At 48.6% G+C, this 20,080-nt stretch overlaps 2 protein-coding genes across 2 annotated transcripts in view; both read left to right on the plus strand.

Moving 5' to 3' along the window:
* LOC143523660 (mitogen-activated protein kinase-binding protein 1-like) overlaps positions 1–587 on the plus strand; it is a 6,702-nt gene extending 6,115 nt beyond the window's left edge. The window contains exon 10 of the mRNA XM_077018214.1: positions 495–587. Coding sequence (XP_076874329.1) covers positions 495–587 — 93 coding nt within the window. The remainder of the gene's footprint in view (positions 1–494) is intronic.
* Positions 588–4,746: 4,159 nt separating this feature from the next.
* On the plus strand, positions 4,747–16,470 carry pak5 (p21 protein (Cdc42/Rac)-activated kinase 5). The gene is given in 14 exon segments (XM_077018215.1): positions 4,747–4,857; positions 4,949–5,068; positions 5,070–5,192; positions 5,194–5,439; positions 5,441–5,530; positions 5,532–5,627; positions 5,630–5,695; positions 5,697–5,783; positions 10,322–10,819; positions 11,358–11,491; positions 13,390–13,516; positions 14,402–14,527; positions 14,713–14,847; positions 14,951–16,470. Coding segments are annotated over 14 exon segments (2,115 nt in total). The 3' UTR covers positions 15,107–16,470.
* Positions 16,471–20,080: the final 3,610 nt, after the last annotated feature.

Genomic DNA, 20,080 nt, shown 5'->3' on the forward strand with positions numbered 1-20,080 from the left:
CATTCCAATAATTAAAACAGGGTTTATTGGATTTATTGTCCCAATACACAAGACTACTGAATCACTAACATTTGTAGCATAGACGGTGTCACCTATAGCTCTGCCCTCTGCCCCTGTCTTGTGTCGCCTGCCCTAGTCCCGTCTTGTGTCGCCTGCCCTAGTCCCGTCTTGTTTTTTGGTTTCCTTCCTGTCTATCACGCCCCTGTACCTCGTGTCCCTGCCGTAGTGATTATGTTCAGACCCGTGTCTTGTTTCATCCCTCGTTTAGTCTGTTATAATCCTTGTTACCCCCCAGTCCCGATGGTCAGTTATTGTAAGTTGGTTCATTGATCCTGGTCATCTCCTTGTGAATCCTGTGTCCTGGTCCCGGTGTAGTTGTGTTATATGTATACATGTATTCGTTTTGATTCCTATCCTGTCGTGTTGCTCCTAGCATTCATTTTTAGTTCTGTTCTGAGGTGAAAATCAACTCCAAATGTTTGGATTCCCATTAGTTGGAATCGGAGAACTGTCTCCGTGTGATGATCTTCCAGCTTCACCTTAAGCAGAGTCTTGTTCCCAAAAACTGGAACCTTGGTGATGAGTAATGAAATATTTAATACAAGTTTGAGAAAGGAGTCTGTAGTATGTGTGTAGTGTGTGACTGGGTTTCAAAGTATGTGTCTATGAAACACATAATTTGTAATAATTATAAATGCATAATTTATAAAACCCATAGAAAGTATTGCTCCCTTGTGCCACTTCATTTTCATTTCATTTTTCATTTTCATTTTTAAACATTTAGAAACATTTCTTCATACACTAGAAAGTCTAAAACCAAAGTGTTACCTCTCAGTAGTACTACTGAACACTGGAAAACAGTGCTTAGGTTTGAGGGCACAGTGCGTAAGTATCCTTTGCCCTGCAGTGGGTCGGTGTCCACACAGGAAGGACAGGGGGCGATGTGAGCTGAGCTGGAGGTGGTGTCATTAATTATATGCCCAATCCCCGCCCCTCTCTCACATCATTACTCTCAAGGTTAATCCCTGGCTCATTTGGCTGCCAAGTCCTTTCTTCCTCCCCTTTCCTCTCCTCTTCTCTCACCGCTCCCATCGCTCTTACCTTGAGACGACGGTGGTGGAGGTGGAGGGGGAGGTGGAGGGGGTGGTGGAGGATCTATTACATCTTATCACGGCAGGACAGGACGGAGATGGTGCCCCAGTGAAATATGGCTTCTGTCACCAGCAGCAGTGGAGAGAGCAGCGCTTTCACAAAAGGAGAGAGGGAGAGAGAGAGAGAGAGAGAGGAGAGAGAGAGGAGAGAGAGAGAGAGAGAGAGGAGAGAGAGAGAGAAGAGAAGAGAGAGAGAAGGAGGAGAATAGCACTTCAGAATTATCAGGCACCTAATTCAAACCAATGGCAAGATCTCCAAGGCTGAGCTGGATTCCGGAGCTTGACAGTGATTTGGCACGTAATTAACCCCCCCCCCCCCCCCCCCCAACCCCACCCTCTCTCCACCTGTGCACTCCCACTCTCTTGTTTTCTATGCTTCTCCATCCTCAGTGATTTTCACTCCAGACCGAGTCTCTCTCCTGGGAGAGCTGGGAACTGGACGTTTCAAATCATATTTGCTTGCCACACTTCTTACTGGCATTTATAAAACCTATTAGGTATTTCTCTTAAGGAAAGACCTTAACTGTACATTTCTGGTTAACAAAGACTAGTAAATGTTTCTCAGTAGTACTTTTGGAAGTACCCTAAACCTGATTCAATACATCACCATAGGTATGAAATTGTATGCAAGTCATGTAAATAATTTTTACTACTTGTATTACAGGGGATCTGTGGTTCACTATGGGTAATAGTCATAAACCATACAAGTAATATAAATATGATATAACATATTAGGTGTAGATGTAGATGTGGAGGGAGGTGTAGATGTAGATGTGGAGGGAGGTGTAGAGGTGGAGATGGAGTTGTGGAGGGATTTGTAGATGTAGAGGTGGAGGGAGGTGTAGATGTAGAGGTGGAGGGAGGTGTAGATGTGGAGGTGGAGTTGTGGAGGGAGGTGTAGATGTGGAGGTGGAGTTGTGGAGGGAGGTGTAGATGTAGAGGTGGAGGGAGGTGTAGATGTAGAGGTGGAGATGTGGAGGGAGATGTAGAGGTGGAGGGAGGTGTAGATGTGGAGGTGGAGTTGTGGAGGGAGGTGTAGATGTAGAGGTGGAGTTGTGGAGGGAGGTGTAGATGTAGAGGTGGAGGGAGGTGTAGATGTAGAGGTGGAGATGTGGAGGGAGGTGTAGATGTAGAGGTGGAGGGAGGTGTAGATGTAGAGGTGGAGATGTGGAGGGAGATGTAGAGGTGGAGGGAGGTGTAGATGTGGAGGTGGAGTTGTGGAGGGAGGTGTAGATGTAGAGGTGGAGGGAGGTGTAGATGTGGAGGTGAAGTTGTGGAGGAGGTGTAGATGTAGAGGTGTAGTTGTGGAGGGAGATGTAGAGGTGGATGGAGGTGTAGATGTGGAGGTGGAGTTGTGGAGGGAGGTGTAGATGTAGAGGTGTAGTTGTGGAGGGAGATGTAGAGGTGTAGTTGTGGAGGGAGATGTAGAGGTGTAGTTGTGGAGGGAGATGTAGAGGTGTAGTGTGGAGGGAGATGTAAAGGTGTAGTTGTGGAGGGAGATGTAGATGTAGAAGTGTAGTTGTGGAGGGAGATGTAGAGGTGTAGTTGTGGAGGGAGATGTAGATGTAGAGGTGTAGTTGTGGAGGGAGGTGTAGATGTAGAGGTGGAGGGAGGTATAGATGTAGAGGTGTAGTTGTGGAGGGAGGTGTAGATGTGGAGGTGGAGTTATGGAGGGAGGTGTAGATGTAGAGGTAGGTGTAGATGTAGAGGTGGAGATGTGGAGGGAGTGTAGATGTGGAGGGAGGTAGGGATGTAGAGGGTGTTGGGCAGTACATTCATGCGGCGGCCATGTTGACCACGTGCTCCCAGTGAGTAGTTTGCTGTATGGTGGAGCTGCGTCTGCTCCAGACTCCTGACAGGATCGGCCCACAGCAGCTCGTGGCGTGAACCCCCGAGGTTGCACGGGGGACTTTGGTTGCAGAGTGACCTGCGTCCCGGTGACGCCCTTAGTCTAGAGATGGATGGGGTTTGGTTTAGTGCCACTGCTGTAAGGTGACCGGTCTGTCCTGGAGATTTATAAACTCTTGCCTTGAAAAGGAAACCTGGAGCATATCAACTGTGCTGGCAGACTCACAGCAGTCAATAAATGTTTAATGGATCCTCTGTTTCAATTATATTGCTGCCTCTCTGTTATCACTTCTGTCATGCTCTGCTCCCGAGAGACTGATTGATGCTAATGGTGAAATGTGTTTGCCAGGTGATCGCGCTTTGTTGTGTACTTATGTATTGTTGTTCTGGTTTCTAAAATGATCAGTAACCCAGGCTCTTTCATGCAGTGGAAAACACTACTTATTTGTCTTTTAATGTTGGACTGCATTCACAGAGCCTCTCTGTTTTTTCACGTCTCCACGACGTTTTGCTGGGACTTAAATGGTGTGTGTTCAGTGGAGTGGTCCACCATCTGTTCTGCTTGGCCAGTCCCCTGACACCAGTGCTCTTTTGGTCTACAAGACTACTCTTGAGATGCTGGGTTTGGTTTCGTAGTGTGCTATATTCCTATTTTACTAAATAACACCCAGGGCTTTAGAGTCCATATCTTCATTCTTTAACCCACCAGTCCAGAGTCCACCTGTGGCCAGACACACATTTCCTTTCTAGCCTTTCATCAAGGAGCCTATACTGAGCATCGGCACTGCCTGTTGCCTGGAGATTTCTCAGTGCTAAATCACTCTCGACCCAGCGGTGACACTAAGATATGTAAACGCTGCTGTGCTGAATAAACTGGTACCTGCTTAACACCTGTTACCACGCTGCCGTCATGTCGGAGGTAATGCTGTGTTCAACGTGCTTCGCCATCCAAATAACATGTGCTGAGTAGTGGCTGTGGTTGCAGCCGCGCTGTCAGCAGGCGAGCGGTGATGAGGGACGGAGAGGATACCGGCTGGTCTGTGCAGTCCAGCAGACGGACTTGCAGATGTGCTACTTTATGCACTTAAAAGATGTTCTTCACCTTAGATCTTGCACTTCATTACAGAGTGATCAGTGACAGTATATTAAATGAGCTTCTGAGAAAATGGGTATTTTAGAAGACTTAGAGGATGCATGGTGCCCCATGAACATAATTCATAAATGTAATATTAATAAAAAATGAAAGTAACTAAAAACCCCCAAATTGCTTTTAAATGTTAAGCATGATCACTTTGCTAGCAAGATGTCTTGGCTGAGCTTCTGTGGTTTGTCCTATTACTGCCAAGTTGCTTCTATTGTCCCCTGACAGAGATGAAAGTGAACATAGTGAGGAAAACTGAGACTCTTCCACACACCCTCACAAACACACATTTCATTCGTGGGCAGGATTTTTCATTCCAGCGTTTCATGTTGCAGCTCTGAGAATGAGCTGAGCGTGAGTCAGAGCCCAGCTGTGAGACGCTCGGAGGCCCGTGTGGGATGATGGCATGAACACAGCCTTGGCTAGATTGCCCTCTTTCGAACGGCGTAATGCAGAGGGCTGCGCTGTGCCAAACGCTCAGAGTGCTACATCGTGATCGTGTCAGACTCCTGCTGATGTTTAGGGTAATGGTTTCACCATAACGCAACAAGCACCCTGTAGAGCAGCGTAATGGTTTTTATCCCCCCTCCCCCCCTGTGTTCAGAGATGCCTCGTAGGCTGAGACCAGGCTGGACTGCCCAAGCGGAGCGGCAGTCCGGCCGGTCCGGGTGGTGCGAAGTTCCCCCGGTGCGTACGGAGACGTGTTCACAGCCACACGTATCCTTCCGTCATGGAGACACTCCTGGCTGGTTGGTGTTCTAGGTGCATCAAGGTGAAGTTCAACTCTTTCTCCCTTCTCTCCTCTTAGACTATCGTGCGAGGGAGCCAGGCGCCCAAAGACACGTCCATCAACGGCCTGCTGGAGGAGTTCGACAGCATCTCCGTCACGCGCTCCAACTCCCTGCGTAAGGAGAGCCCGCCGGGGGCCCCACCATGGCGGCTCCAGCAAGCAGCCGTCGGTAGCCTCGGCTAACGCCAGCAGCAGTGGCCCGGAGGAGAACGGCTTCAGCCACTACTACGCCCGCTACTCCTGCGACCTGGACAGCAGCCGGGGACTTCCCCCTGGACCGGGACAAGGCCGGCTACGACGGCGATTGGGCGGTGGGCCGGCACTACCGCTTGTCCGTCAAGCAGAACGGCCAATCCGTGCGCAGCCCCTTCTACCCGGACGCCATGCCGCAGAAGTCCTCGGACTACGGCCGGATGCCGCCGGACTATCACGCCTACCTGGAGAGCAAGGTGCGCCTGTCCGCAGACGAGGCGGTGGCGCCCAGCGCCCGGGCCTACTACCGCGCCTCCTCTGGGGGGGTCCAGCCAGGACTACCGGGAACAGCCACTAGGGACGCCGTCGCGCATCTCGCTGCACAGCGATCAGATGCACTATGCGGACCGGAGACTGGGTGGGAGGATACGCCCTGGGCTTGAGGGACGACTACGACAAAAGACCCAAGTCGTCGTACGTGTCACAGACGAGCCCCTCAGCCGGCCATCCCGCCAGCGCTCGCGGTCCGGCTCGGGCTTACAGGAGCCCAGCCTGCCCTACGGCATCAGTGCCTCTCAGGGCTGCTCCACAGGGTTCCTACAGCTCCTACACCTACCCGCGGCTCTCCGAGAACACCTCCGCCTCTCAGATCATCGGGAAGGTAACCACACGCCTTGGCCTGTCTCTTACTTCTCTTCTTGAATCTGAAGATGTTCAGTCATGGTTTAGGATTGCGGTAGCACAATGTTGACGGCATCAGGCATCAGAATCACATGTCCACAAGGATGAGCTTGAGATGGGAGACATAACTTCAAATGTGGCCGTATAAACTGACAGTGTAAATGTGCTGAACATGTATATAACAGTAGAAGTAAGTAAACTGATCCTGACATGTTTGTAATCCAAATAGACATTTAGAAGTAGTTAATGTGTGTGTGCAGACTAGTGTTTCTACGTAATTACAATGTTGCACTGAATACCCAGCAGAGGCACCAGCCAACCCTCCAGCCCCCACACCCCCACCCCCACACCCCCACGCACTCCAACCCCCACACCCCCACACCCCACCCCCACGCACTGCCAACCCCCACACCCCACCCCCACACCCCCCACGCACTCCAACCCCCACCACCCCACCCCACGCACTCCACCCCCACACCCCCCACACCCACACCCCCACACCCCCACGCACTCCAACCCCCACACCCCCACGCACTCCAGCCCCCACACCCCACCCCCACACCCCCACGCACTCCAACCCCCCCACACCCCACGCACTCCAGCCCCCACACCCCCACGCACTCCAACCTCCACACCCCCACGCACATCCAACCCCCACACCCCACCCCCCACACCCCCCACGCACTCCAACCTCCCACCACCCCCACGCACTCCAACCCCCACACCCCACCCCCCACACCCCCACGCACTCCAGCCCCCACCCCACACCCCCACGCACTCCAACCCCCACACCCCCACCCCCCACACCCCCACGCACTCCAACCTCCACACCCCCACGCACTCCAACCCCCACACCCCACACCCCCACGCACTCCTTACCCCACCCCCACACTTCTCACCTCACCCCCACACCCTTCTCACACCCCCCACCCCCACACTCCCCACCCCCACACACTCCTTACCCCACCCCCACACCCCCCCACGCACTCCAACCCCCCACACCCCACACACCCCCACGCACTCCAACCCCCACCCCCACACCCCCACGCACTCCTTACCCCCACCCCCCACACTCCTCACCTCACCCCACACCCTTCTCACACCCCCCACACACTCCTTACCCTACCCCCACACTTCTCACCTCACCCCCACGTACTCCTTACCCCACCCCCACACTCCTCACTTCACCCCCCCCACACACACTCCTCACCTCACCACCCCCCCACCCCCACACTCCTCACACCCCCACCTTCTCACTCCCCACACTCCTTACCACCCCCACCCCCTACACTCCTCATCCCCACACATTCTTCACCCCCCCCCCCCCCCCCCCCCCCCCACACACACACACACACACACACACACACATTCCGCTCCCCAGACCCCCCTTGACCCAGAGGACGTGTAGATAGGGGTTTCTCCTTCATCCCATCCAGCCTCCAGGAAGAGTGCTGGAGTGCTGTGCTATATGGGCTCCATGATGGATCTCATGTCACTGCTTAATCTGCTCGGCCCAAACGGCACTGCAGCTGCCAAAGACACAGAATTACTTTTACGAGTGTGCTGCAGAAATCAATTAACAGGACGCTGGCAATTTACCCGATAACAGCCAGTTCATCCGAGACTTCGTGAAAAAAACCCTTTGCTGAGCTCAGAGACCTTTTGATGTAATGGGCAGGCCACACATTCGCTTTGTAGAGGCAACGCTGCAGTTTGGTTGTGGAAACACAGCTGAGAAACCTGCTGTACTATTAAAATGTGGTTTGCGATACTCTATTTGCTACACTATAAGGCTCATCAGTTTAACCTAAAGGATCTTGATGTGGGAACTAGCAAATTTATTCAACCCATATAAATATTTTAATCGAAACTTCAAATAATTATTTCAAGTAAGCCTAGTTATATTGCTTGTTACCACTTGAAATATGCTTGATATATTTACACTAAGTTTAGATTATATCAAAGCAAATGTCTGATTTTGCTGGGGTATGCCTAGCCTATATTTTTACTAATATGTCATATGACCTTACACTACAATGAAAAGAATATACTACAGTGCTTTGATTTGCATAAAAAAAATATAAATGCATATTCAAGAGACTCATTCACCTTGATACCCTTTGGAAAAAAAAATCATTACTCTTGACTAGCTCTGGTTCAGCTCTGGTCTTTTAGTGTTTTCTTCCGGCTGGTGCGGCGGCCGTGTGGTGGTCTGCTCCACGAGGCTCGTCCCAACAAACCGACGTTGCGACACTTTTCCTTTTCTGCAGCCTTCGCATAAAAACGGCCGCGCGATGTTCCACTGCGGAATTCAATTTCACAGTTCAGTTGGGTTGTTGATTACACTGCCAAATTCAGATTAATGTGCGTTTAACGAACATGGATCAGGAGACCCCTGGCTGACAGCCAGGCAGTGGCACTGGCAAACCGTCTCTGCACTGCGTGAAGGGGTCTCGGGATTCCTCTGTCCCGCAAGCACCTTCACAGAGAATGATTGATTGAACGAGTCCATGGGCGTAATTACATGCTGTACCACAGCACTGAGCTCCAGTGTGCCGAGCACGCCAGCGATCTCCTCATAAAGCATTTTAAAAGACTATCCGTGTCCTGTCATCATAAATATATGTATGGTGGATGTGGTGGGGGTGTGTGTATGGTGGGTGGGTGTGTAGTGGGTGTGGTGGGGGTGTGTGTATGGTGGGAGTGGTGAGGGTGTGTGTATGGTGGGTGTGTGTATGGTGGGCGTGGTGGGTGTGTGTGTGTGGTGGGCGTGGTGGGTGTGTGTGTGTGGTGGGCGTGGTGGGGGGTGTGTATAGTGGGTGTGGTGGGGGTGTGTGTATGGTGGGCGTGTTGGGTGTGTGTGTGTGGTGGGCGTGGTGGGGGGTGTGTATAGTGGGTGTGGTGGGGGTGTGTGTATGGTGGGCGTGGTGGTGGGGTGTGTATAGTGGGTGTGGTGGGGGTGTGTGTGTGTGTGGTGGGGGGGTGTGTATAGTGGGTGTGGCGAGGGTGTGTGTATGGTGGGCGTGGTGGGGGGTGTGTATAGTGGGTGTGGTGGGGGTGTGTGTATGGTGGGCGTGGTGGTGGGGTGTGTATAGTGGGTGTGGTGGGGGTGTGTGTGTGTGTGGTGGGCGTGGTGGGGGGTGTGTATAGTGGGTGTGGTGGGGGTGTGTATATGGTGGGCGTGGTGGGGGGTGTGTATAGTGGGTGTGGTGGGGGTGTGTGTGGTGGGGTGTGTGTGGTGGGCGTGGTGGGGGGTGTGTATAGTGGGTGTGGTGGGGTGTGTGTATAGTGGGTGTGGTGGGGGTGTGTGTATAGTGGGTGTGGTGGGGGTGTGTGTATTGTGGGTGTGGTGGGGGTGTGTGTATTGTGGGTGTGGTGGGGGTGTGTATAGTGGGTGTGGTGGGGGTGTGTATAGTGGGTGTGGTGGGGGTGTGTATAGTGGGTGTGGTGGGGGTGTGTGTATTGTGGGTGTGGTGGGGGTGTGTGTATAGTGGGTGTGGTGGGGGTGTGTGTATTGTGGGTGTGGTGGGGGTGTGTGTGGTGGGGTGGGTGTGGTGGGGGTGTGTGTGGTGGGGTGTGTGTGGTGGGGGTGTGTGTATAGTGGGTGTGTTGTGGGGTGTGTGTATGGTGGGCGTGGTGGTGGGGTGTGTGTGGTGGGGTGTGTGTAGTGGGGTGTGTGTATGGTGGGCGTGGTGTGTGTGGTGGGGTGTGTGTATGGTGGGCGTGGTGGTGGGGTGTGTGTGTGGTGGGGTGTGTGTGGTGGGGTGTGTGTATAGTGGGTGTGGTGGGGGTGTGTGTATGGTGGGTGTGTGTGGTGGGGTGGGTGTGGTGGGGTGTGTGTGGTGGGGGTAATTTAATTTACTTTTTGTTCTGACCCCACTGAAGCTAGGGAAGCATCTTATAGACGGCAGCAATATATGCAGATGCAGCGGAGAGTATAAGTTCTAATATTTCAGCATTAGAAAAGTTTTATATCATTGATGGACTTTTAACAGAAGTCCAGGCCCGGGTGGAGTGTGTGAGAGGGAGAGTGTGTGTAGAGCGTGGCACACACAGATCTGTGGGTCTTTATCCCTGGTGATGCCACTTCCTCCACGGCTGCAGGTTCTGCTCGTTACCTCAGAGCTCACGCTGGCTCAGGCAGTGCCACATTCAAATACGTCACATTTTAGCTAACATGATTTAAACTTCTGTCGCTGGTATTGTTAGTATTGCACTTGTATACATCACCGAGATGCTGATGTGAAATTTGTAGTTCTGAAGTAAACTTAAACACAACAAAAACAGAACCTCCTGTCCACCTGCTACTTGGATATATTGTGTGTGTGTGTGTGTGTGTGTGTGTGTGTGTGTGTGTGTGTGTGTGTGTGTGTGTGTGTGTGTGTGTGTGTGTGTGTGTGCGCGCGTGGGCATGTGTGGGTTGGTGGGTTGGTGGGTTAGGTGCTAGAAAGACATTATAAGTTGGTAGCTTAAAGTATAATTCCTGAACACATGAACGCGTGTCTGTGTCTTGGGCAGGGTGACTATGACAGGATGTCGCGGGACGGGAGTCACCAGGTGCCGGGGGCAGAGACGTACCCCCGCGGCCCCCTCAGACTACCTCAGAGCCACGGCAAGGCCGGCTACCCGCCCAGCTTCCAGTACCCAGCCGCCTTCCACTACAAGCCCTCCCAGCCCAGCCCGCCCTACACCCCACAGGGGGCGCCCTACACCCCACAGGGGGCGCACTCGCAGCCCTCCTCACCCTACATCCCCCCGGGGGCCTACCCGCCGCCCAGCTGGGGCTCCGCGTCGGAGCAACCGCCCTCGCGCGTCTCTCACGAGCAGTTCCGGGCGGCGTTGCAACTGGTGGTGAACCCGGGCGACCCGCGCGAGTACCTGGACAACTTCCTGAAGATCGGCGAGGGCTCCACGGGCATCGTGTGCATCGCCACCGAGAAGCACAGCGGCAAGCAGGTGGCGGTGAAGAAGATGGACCTGCGGAAACAGCAGCGGCGTGAGCTGCTCTTCAACGAGGTGGGCGGGCCCGAGCCAACAGGGCCCGACCCAACAGGGAGGCCTGAGGGCACCACTCACACCACCTGCCTACCAGTGATGGCAAAATATTAGTCAGCATGTCGGACAGCTGCCCCGTCTTTATGCTTTGCGTTACCTTCATCCACTACGTCTCTGAAGCAGTTTGGTTGCCCTGTTGGTTCACTATAGATTAAGATTTAATTGCCATTTAAATTGCCAGATTAAAGTGCCAGAAGAATCGAAAATAGAATTAAAACCCTCATAGGAACATCCACAAGCTGACACATCAAATTAATACATGGCATGTTTGAGTCTGTGTAGGGTAGGGTTTAAACATGCTTTATTAATTTGGTACTTTTCTAGTGGTGCTGGTACAAAAATATAAATGACTACTTTGTTAGAAAGTACTAAGTTTTTTTGCACTTCAGTTAAAGCGAGAGATACCAGGGCGTGGACCATAGTGTCCTCCCACCTGTGCTTTTACTGTTCATCTTTCTACAGGTGAGCGTATCTAAGATGTGATGTGCTCCTGTTGCAGGTGGTGATAATGCGAGACTACCACCATGAGAACGTCGTGGACATGTATAATAGCTACCTGGTTGGAGATGAACTCTGGGTGGTCATGGAGTTCTTAGAAGGTGGCGCTTTGACAGACATCGTCACGCACACAAGGTAACAATAACACGCCACACCACGTGTTAGAACACAGACATAAAACAACAACTGACCGATGAAATATGAACAGACACTACACACAATGCAACAGGAATTCAAACTACAGGACTGTAGTTTGTGAAAGTGGTTGAAGATTTTGAGTGTGTGAGCAAAATATAATATTGCAGGTAAATGGTGCCAAACGAGTTTTAGTCTCAGTATCATTTATTTCCAAAATGCGTTGATGCTGACTTGGGGCTTTAAACAACGGCTCCGTGCGCTTTCAGTCCACGCGTGATTACAGTAATTGCTGTTGTACATCAGTTTCATGTGACACGGGGTTGGATTCTAATTGCATGCTTTCAGGAGGATGGGCGTGGGCGTGGTCACGCGGCTGGGAGATTAGTGCCCGGGTCTTTATTACTCTCAGAGGTGTGAGCGCGGCTTCATCTCTCCATTGCATTAGTTTCAATGTTCCAGGAGCTGCTTGACTTACTAATCGAGAGACGCACAAAAAGAAGCCTGTTTTCTGAGCGTTAATACGCTCACTCTCATGCCTGGTGTGAGGGGAGCTCGAAGTGGAGAAGAACTCCGTCTTTGTTCACCAGGGAATTATGAACTGATCACAAAGGCGTAAACAAAGGCCCTTCGGAGAGCTGCAATCATTCGCAGTAGGCAAATGACACTAGCGAAGATGAACTCACGGTTGTAGTCATCGGCATGAAGAAACACCTTGGGTTTTGTAGCTGCAGCACAACCTTGAATGGCAACTCGGGGGTCTTTACCATTTCAGTGGCACACGCGAGCGTTCTTTTTGCATTCAGTGCTTCATTACACCACATCATGGTTCTGTAGTCAAAGGTTGGCATTTTAAGTAGAGTGGTCGTGGCAGCACAGTGAGTGCATGATCACAATGATCACAGAGACGTGCTCCGTGTTTTAGCTCCTGGTTGGAGTGTACTCTCTTCGGCTGGTTCTCTGGACTCATGCCCAGAGAAACACCTCTGTGCCAGCCTGCATTGGACTGTGTGGGATGTTCCAGCATCACCCACACATCAATTAAGTCCAGACTGAATGGAGACACCGCAGTGTGTTTGGTTCACACAGGTGGATGATAAACTGTAATAGGTGTTTTTGCACATGTTTGTACATATAATTGAGCAAGAGAATTTAAAGAGAGTTCGAATTCTGCCATATTTTTGCGAGTGTCTTTGTATTTGTACAGACAATTATCAGGGATTTTCTTTACACACATTTGTGAAGGTAGTGAATAGGTTTCATCCTTAAGACAGTGGATTTGTGTCCAGATAAAGCCACACAACCACACACACAACCATGCAACCACATAACCACGCAACCACACAAACACTACCGAAGTGAAAAGTGTAATTACGGGCACACACAATGCCTTGGGAGCCAATAAAACCCTCATCAGTATGTGACTTTTTTCTGGGGGTGGGTGAGTGTGGGGGCGGTGTAGCAGTGAGTCCCCCCCGGGGGGGCAGTGGCGAGGCCACAGCTGAGGCTGAGCGTGGGGGGGGGGGGACCAGCGTGACAGCTGGGTCTCGTGTGTGTGCTCCAAACACGACGTCTGCTCACTGAGACGTGATGCACTTTCTGCTGCGTGAGCAAAGCACGACTAGACACTGCTGCACCACGGCACTGTTCTGGTGCAGTGCAACTTCTGTAATGATAAGGTTGTGGTACCGCATTGGTTGGTACGTGTGTGTGTGTGTGTGTGTGTGTGTGTGTGTGTGTGTGTGTGTGTGTGTGTGGGTAGGGGAGTAATTTAAATCAGGATTGTAGCTGGTTAACAGTATGAGTTATCAAGCTGTTATTGCTTCCTGTGAAGCTGGCTTCTGTGAAACCAGTTTGGTTTAGGTTGGATGCCTTGAATCTTTTGTGTTTCTGGATAGGATGAACGAGGAGCAGATCGCCACAGTGTGTGTGTCGGTGTTAAAAGCCCTTTCATACCTCCACATGCAAGGTGTCATCCACAGAGATATAAAGAGTGACTCCATCCTTCTCACAAGTGACGGCAGGGTGAGTGTGATGTCACCTTGGCCTTTGACCTAAACTCCTGTGTATGACCTAATCAGTGTGTCTCAGTCAAACCATTTTGTTTTGCTTTTCCAAATAGATGTTAATAGAAACCTTAGTTATTCACCAAGATTCTGATTCATGTTGGACTGTAAGTGCTTTGTGTACCATTTTTGAGAAATATGCAAAAATGAACAAAATGGTTTTATTTTTTAGTACCAGGACTACATCTGGATTCAGTGGTGTTTTATTTTTCAGTACCAGGACTACATCTGGATTCAGTGGTGTTTTATTTTTCAGTACCAGGACTACATCTGGATTCAGTGGTGTTTTATTTTTCAGTACCAGGACTACATCTGGATTCAGTGGTGTTTTATTTTTCAGTACCAGGACTACATCTGGATTCAGTGGTGTTTTATTTTTCAGTACCAGGACTACATCTGGATTCAGTGGTGTTTTATTTTTCAGTACCAGGACTACATCTGGATTCAGTGGTGTTTTATTTTTCAGTACCAGGACTACATCTGGATTCAGTGGTGTTTTATTTTTCAGTACCAGGACTACATCTGGATTCAGTGGTGTTTTGTAGTTCTGATCCTTGGTGCTTCTTTCAGATGGAGAGGAAAAATAATCAAGGCTAATTATCAACCAGGAGAATTACGAGCAATTAAATCTTGTCACCCACCTCATAATTAGATGAAAGGACATGACAAATTAAAATGTGATTATGTTCTAATAAGCTGTGAAGTTTGCCCTACATGTGACCCCATTACCATGAAGTATCCTAATTGTCACCTCGCTGGTTTCAGTCGTTTGTCTGACTCTTGACATTTTTATACAGCTTTTTTTTTTGTTAAAGCCGCACGTCCCTCTGAATCATTTCTCCAGATCAAGCTCTCTGACTTCGGCTTCTGCGCTCAAGTGTCAAAAGAGGTTCCCAAGAGGAAGTCCTTGGTGGGTACGCCCTACTGGATGGCACCTGAGGTAATCTCCAGATTGCCATATGGCACTGAGGTGAGTGTTGGGGTCTTCACCTTTCACATCCTGTTTCTCACACACATCTGTGCTGCATTTCATATCGGACCTCCAGGTCCGTATTTGCGGATGTCCAGTGCTTCTTGTAGCTAATGTGCGATGTTGTGATGGCTAAACACAGTCAAACGTTCTACAGTCTGAGTATGAGTGTTTTTTTTTCCTAGGTGGACATTTGGTCCCTGGGGATCATGGTGATGGAGATGGTGGACGGAGAGCCGCCGTACTTCAACGAGCCTCCGCTACAGGCCATGAGGAGAATACGAGACAACCTGCCCCCGCGGCTAAAGGAGGCGCACAAGGTGAGGTCCACCACAGACGTGACGGGTGAAACGATTCACCTCGGACGTCATGCAAGAGCTTCTGGTTCGTCACCAACTACCACGTTGCGTTTTCCTTCTGTAGGTATCGTCGGTTCTCAGAGCCTTCTTGGATGTGATGTTGGTGAGGGAGCCGTCACAACGCGCCACAGCACAAGAGCTGCTCCTCCACCCCTTCCTCAAACTCTCAGGCCCTCCCTCCTGCATTGTGCCCCTGATGAGGCACTACCGTCACTGCTGACCTCCCGCCAGCAGGGCGGCGACGAGCGCGCCTAGTACAACATACCGAGATACCCAATCATATGTAACTTGTGGATAAAGACACTGACACCTGTAATCGTATGTAGTTTAGATGAACAAAGCAAACAAGAAAGCATCTATTAATACAAAAAAAACGACTAAAGAATGCCACAATAAGGCAGATATATTATGGCCTGTAGTATCTCCCTGGCTTCAGTGGCGGGCGTTTGAATCCGAGTCTTTAGACAGCTAGTGAAAACTCTGTGTGGGGGGGGTGATGTGTCCTGAGCAGTTGTTCTCTGGCCTCCGAGGCCTGGCCACCTTTCAGGGGTCATGCTGTAGCAGCTCATCCAGGGCTGCTGGCCTGGGACAGGAGATGCAGTAACTGCAGTGTGTTGTGGAGGAGATTGAGCAGGATCACTGGGGCTCACAGGACAGCTTTTGCTATCGATAAGTGATGCAAAGCTGTTACGTCATGGAGGGGGGGGGGGGGGGGGGGGGCATTTCTTTTTTCACATTTCTCTTCTCACACTAACAATGAAAGTGTATTTTAGGGCAATTGTAAGTTTTTCTGTACAGTTTTGATAATGGGCAGTATTTTGTTGTGGTGTACCTATTGTGATATGGGCAGTAGAAAATAGAACTGAGGAGTTTCTGCGCAAGATCTTTCCTACTGTTTATAACCCATTTTTGACTAAGAAATGAAGATACCCTCACTAAACACACCCTGTACTGTTAAAGAAACCTAAATATATTTATTTATCCTACATTTGTAGACCGAACTTCCAGTCACTGCAAAGACCGGTATTGCCAGAATTTTGTAAGCTGTTTTAAAGTATTATTTATTTTTGAACTGAAGCTTTATTTTTCAGTAGTGTGGCCTTTTTAATTTGGTTCTCATTTTGAATACCTACAGCGAGCGATGCTGGCTACGTCATACAAGCAGGCGACTGTCAGAAAAGCAATAATCCAGCAGGTATTTATTATTATGCTATTAAAGGCTTGTTAAACTTGTGATTCCACAACTTTTTTCTGATTCTCAAAAAGACATAAATATGATCTTTCATTTATAACCACTGACGCTTAGCCCCGCCCTTTAAGAATTACCAATGATACTCATTCAAGCCGCACCTACCCCAAAATCCCAGCAACACTGACAGCTCTGGTCCAGTATGGTATTCCAGTATGACACATGTTCCCAGTAAGTGTCCACTGGGCCTGGTTCTCTCCCATTAGTCACTGTGATCTGTAAATAGGAACATCAGCGTCTGACAAATGAGTGGTCAAGCTTGAATGAGTAAACCTAACTGTAGTGTCGCCTGTGATCCTGCATGTGTGTTATTGGTTTCAATAAAATAAATTGGGAAACAGAAATGTCTCGCTTTCTTTCCAGCACCATTTCCACCACATTTCCACATTTATGAAAAATGCAAATACACTATAATACCAAACGTATTCACTCGCCCATCCAAATGATCTGAATCAGGTGTTCCGGTCACTTCTATGGCCACAGGTGTATAAAATTAAGCACCTAAGCTTGCAGACTGTTTTACAAACAATTGTGAAAGAATGGGTCACTCTCAGGAGCTCAGTGAATTCTAGCATGGAACTGTGATAGGACGCCACCTGTGCAACAAATCCAGTCTTGAAATTTCCTCCATCCTAAATATTCCACAGTCAACTGTCAGCTGTATTATTAGAAAATGGAAGTGTTTGGGAACGACAGCAACTCAGCCACAAAGTGGTCGGTCACGTATACTGACAGTGCGGGGTCAGCGGATGCTGAAGCGCATAGTGTGAAGAGGTCAGCAACTTTCTGCAGAGTCACTACAGACACCCAAACTTCATGTGGCCTTCAGATTAGCTCAAGAACAGTGTTCAGAGAGCTTCATGGAATGGGTTTCCATGGTCGAGCAGCTGCATCCAAGCCATACATCACTAAGTGCAATGCAAAGTGTCAGATGCAGTGGTGTAAAGCATGCTGCCACTGAACTCTAGAGCAGTGGAGGCGTGTTTTCTAGAGTGACGAATCCCTGGTCTGGGTTTGGCGGTTGCCAGGAGAACGGTACTTGTCTGACTATATTGTGCCAAGTGTAAAGTTTGGTGGAGAGGGGATTATGGTGTGGGGTTGTTTTTCAGGAGCTGGGCTTGGCTCCTTAGTTCCAGTGAAAGGAACTCTGAATGCTTCAGCATACCAAGACATTTTGTGCAAGCCATGCTCCCAACTTTGTGGGAACAGTTTGGAGCTGGCCCCTTCCTCTTCCAACATGACAGTGCACCAGTGCACAAAGCAAGGTCCATAAAGACATGGATGAACTTGACTGGCCTGCATAGAGTCCTGATCTTTGGGATGAATTAGAGCGGAAACTGAGAGCCGGGCCTTCTTGTCCAACATCAGTATGTGACCTCACAAATACGCTTCTGGAAGAAGGGTCAAAAATCCCCATAAACACACTCCTAAACCTTGTGGACAGCCTTCCCAGAAGAGTTCAAGCTGTTCTAGCTGCAAAGGGTGAACCAACGTCATACTGAACCCTATGGATTAGAAATGGGATGTAACTTAAGCTCATATGTGAGTCAAGGAAGGTGAGCGAATACTTGAGGAAAGTGAGAAAATCTTTCTCTTGATGGGATTTAACATATAAAAGACACAGTAGTCTCTATGTTTTTATGCTGAGCTTACTAGATCATAAGTTCAGTTTGTACATAAAAAGGAAAACGGTGTCGTGCTCTATAGCGCCAACATAGAAGTGGATGTGTGTCATTTGCAGTTAGGTGAGGTTCTTTCATATTTCAGTTCCCCCTAAGCTAAGAGTCAGAGTCAGATCAATACTCTTCCAGAGAAGCACAGCACCTCACACATAAGTGTTGATCACTGCTCTCCTGTGCTATTGATTGTCATTTTTTTCAGCTGGTTTATTCGTTGTGGATCTCTCTGTGTACATTTAATAGTTGTACTGATTTAGCTGGTTTATTCACTGTGGATAGTTATACTGGTTTAGCTGGTTTATTCACTGTAGATCTCTGTGTACATTTAATAGTTGTACTGATTTAGCTGGTTTATTCACTGTGGATAGTTATACTGGTTTAGCTGGTTTATTCACTGTAGATCTCTGTGTACATTGAATAGTTGTTTTGGTTTATTTACTGTGGATCTCTCTTGGTACATTTAATAGTTGTACTGGTTTAGCTGGTTTATTCACTGTGGATAGTTGTACTGGTTTGTACTGGTTTAGCTGGTTTATTCACTGTGGATAGTTGTACTGAATTAGCTGGTTTATTCACGGTGGATAGTTCTACTGGCCCCATTGAATCATTCATTTATTCAGTTGTTGTGATAAACCTTTTTTTCAGACGACTATTTGAGATCAGAGAGTTTTAGACATTTTCCCTGCCCATTCTTTATAATCAGGCATAACACATCACCAGTAAATGAACGATGCAACACCACAGTTTGAAACTCAACAGCCAAACAGAACACAGTAGTTCATGTATTCGTGCCACCGCGAGGGGGATTCATCAGGGGTTTGGGGAGGAGTGTATGATTGCCCCGCTGGACTGTGTTTATTCCCAGTAACATCAGAGAAGAGCTACACTCATGTTTCAGTGTAGCGGTGCTATGGATTATTCCTAAAGGCATATTATTAAATTACTGTCAATAACAAAGCATTTTTTAAATTATTAGGGTTCACACACACAGTGTGGGAAACCTATTGTTATTGTCGGGTTTTTTCTTTCTTTCTTTCTTATTATTATTTTTCTACTGATAAAACGCATACTGCAGCCTAGACCGTAAGGCCCAGGGAGACCAAACTTGGCAGGATGGTGTAGTCTCTTTGCGAGACCGTGCTAAAGCACAGAGACCCACATTGGCCTGATGGTGGCGCTATAGCGCACCATTTTGCCTTTTGGTCCATATCTCCCAAACCGTAGGGCCTAGAAACAAAATTCCACTTCTGATGGATTCCTTGGCTCAAGACAAACAAAAAAGCCTCAAGAACCATTAAGCTCCGCCTACTTAGATTTTTTGCTAATTTGCATAATATGCAAAACCTACTTTTTTATACTAGTCCCTGGTTTTTTATCGGATCACCACAACCTTGGTGTCAAAATATTCAGGAGAATCTCATTATCAAAGTTGCTTAAAAACATTTTGAGATTTGCATATAGTCTGGCTGTCACATGTCAATCAATAGCTCCGAGGCGTGGCCAAATTTACTTAAACAGCCATATCTCAGCAACGCTTTGACCGATCTTCATAAAATTTTAACAGTTGTTGGGGCACATGACTCCGAGGTCACAGGTCAAAGCTGGCCACGATTGTCCAATAGGGGGCGCTATAACATGGGAAAAACTGTTTCTCAGAAACCATTAGTCACATCAAGCCAAAACTTTACAGGCATCATCAGGGGCCCAAGTGATATCAAGACACACAATGATGACATCATGACTCAAAAAACATGGCCGCCATGAGCCAATTAATTTTTATTTGAAATAATTGGCCATTTGACAGACTTACCATTGGCCAAACAACATGAAACCTCACCACTGTGCATATCTCAGGACTATGTGTCATGCTGTGCAGTTTTAAAACATATGGCCACTAGGTGGCGCTATTTGTGAAAATCATGCATAACTCCTCCAAATTTTCACTTAGGAACATGCAACTTGTTTCATTTTATTCCTTGCAGTAGACCTGACAACTTTGCAATTACAAGTCCTATTAAAAAATGCATACTTTTGTCACATTCATCAATTGTTTGAAAATAGCTATTTACAAACTAGTCATAGGAATTTGATCCAATTATGGAAAAATTGCTATGAGCATAATCAGTAGACTCTGATGATAAAAAGTGATTAAAAAAATGTTGGATTTTTATTTTTCTGATTGGTCCATTTTCCCATTATATCATTGTGGCCATGCCATATATGACCTATATTGCTATAACTCATAAAGCATGTATGCAATCAACTC

This window comes from Brachyhypopomus gauderio, chromosome 9 (assembly GCF_052324685.1).
Source record: "Brachyhypopomus gauderio isolate BG-103 chromosome 9, BGAUD_0.2, whole genome shotgun sequence".
NCBI classification, from domain to species: Eukaryota; Metazoa; Chordata; class Actinopteri; order Gymnotiformes; family Hypopomidae; genus Brachyhypopomus; species Brachyhypopomus gauderio.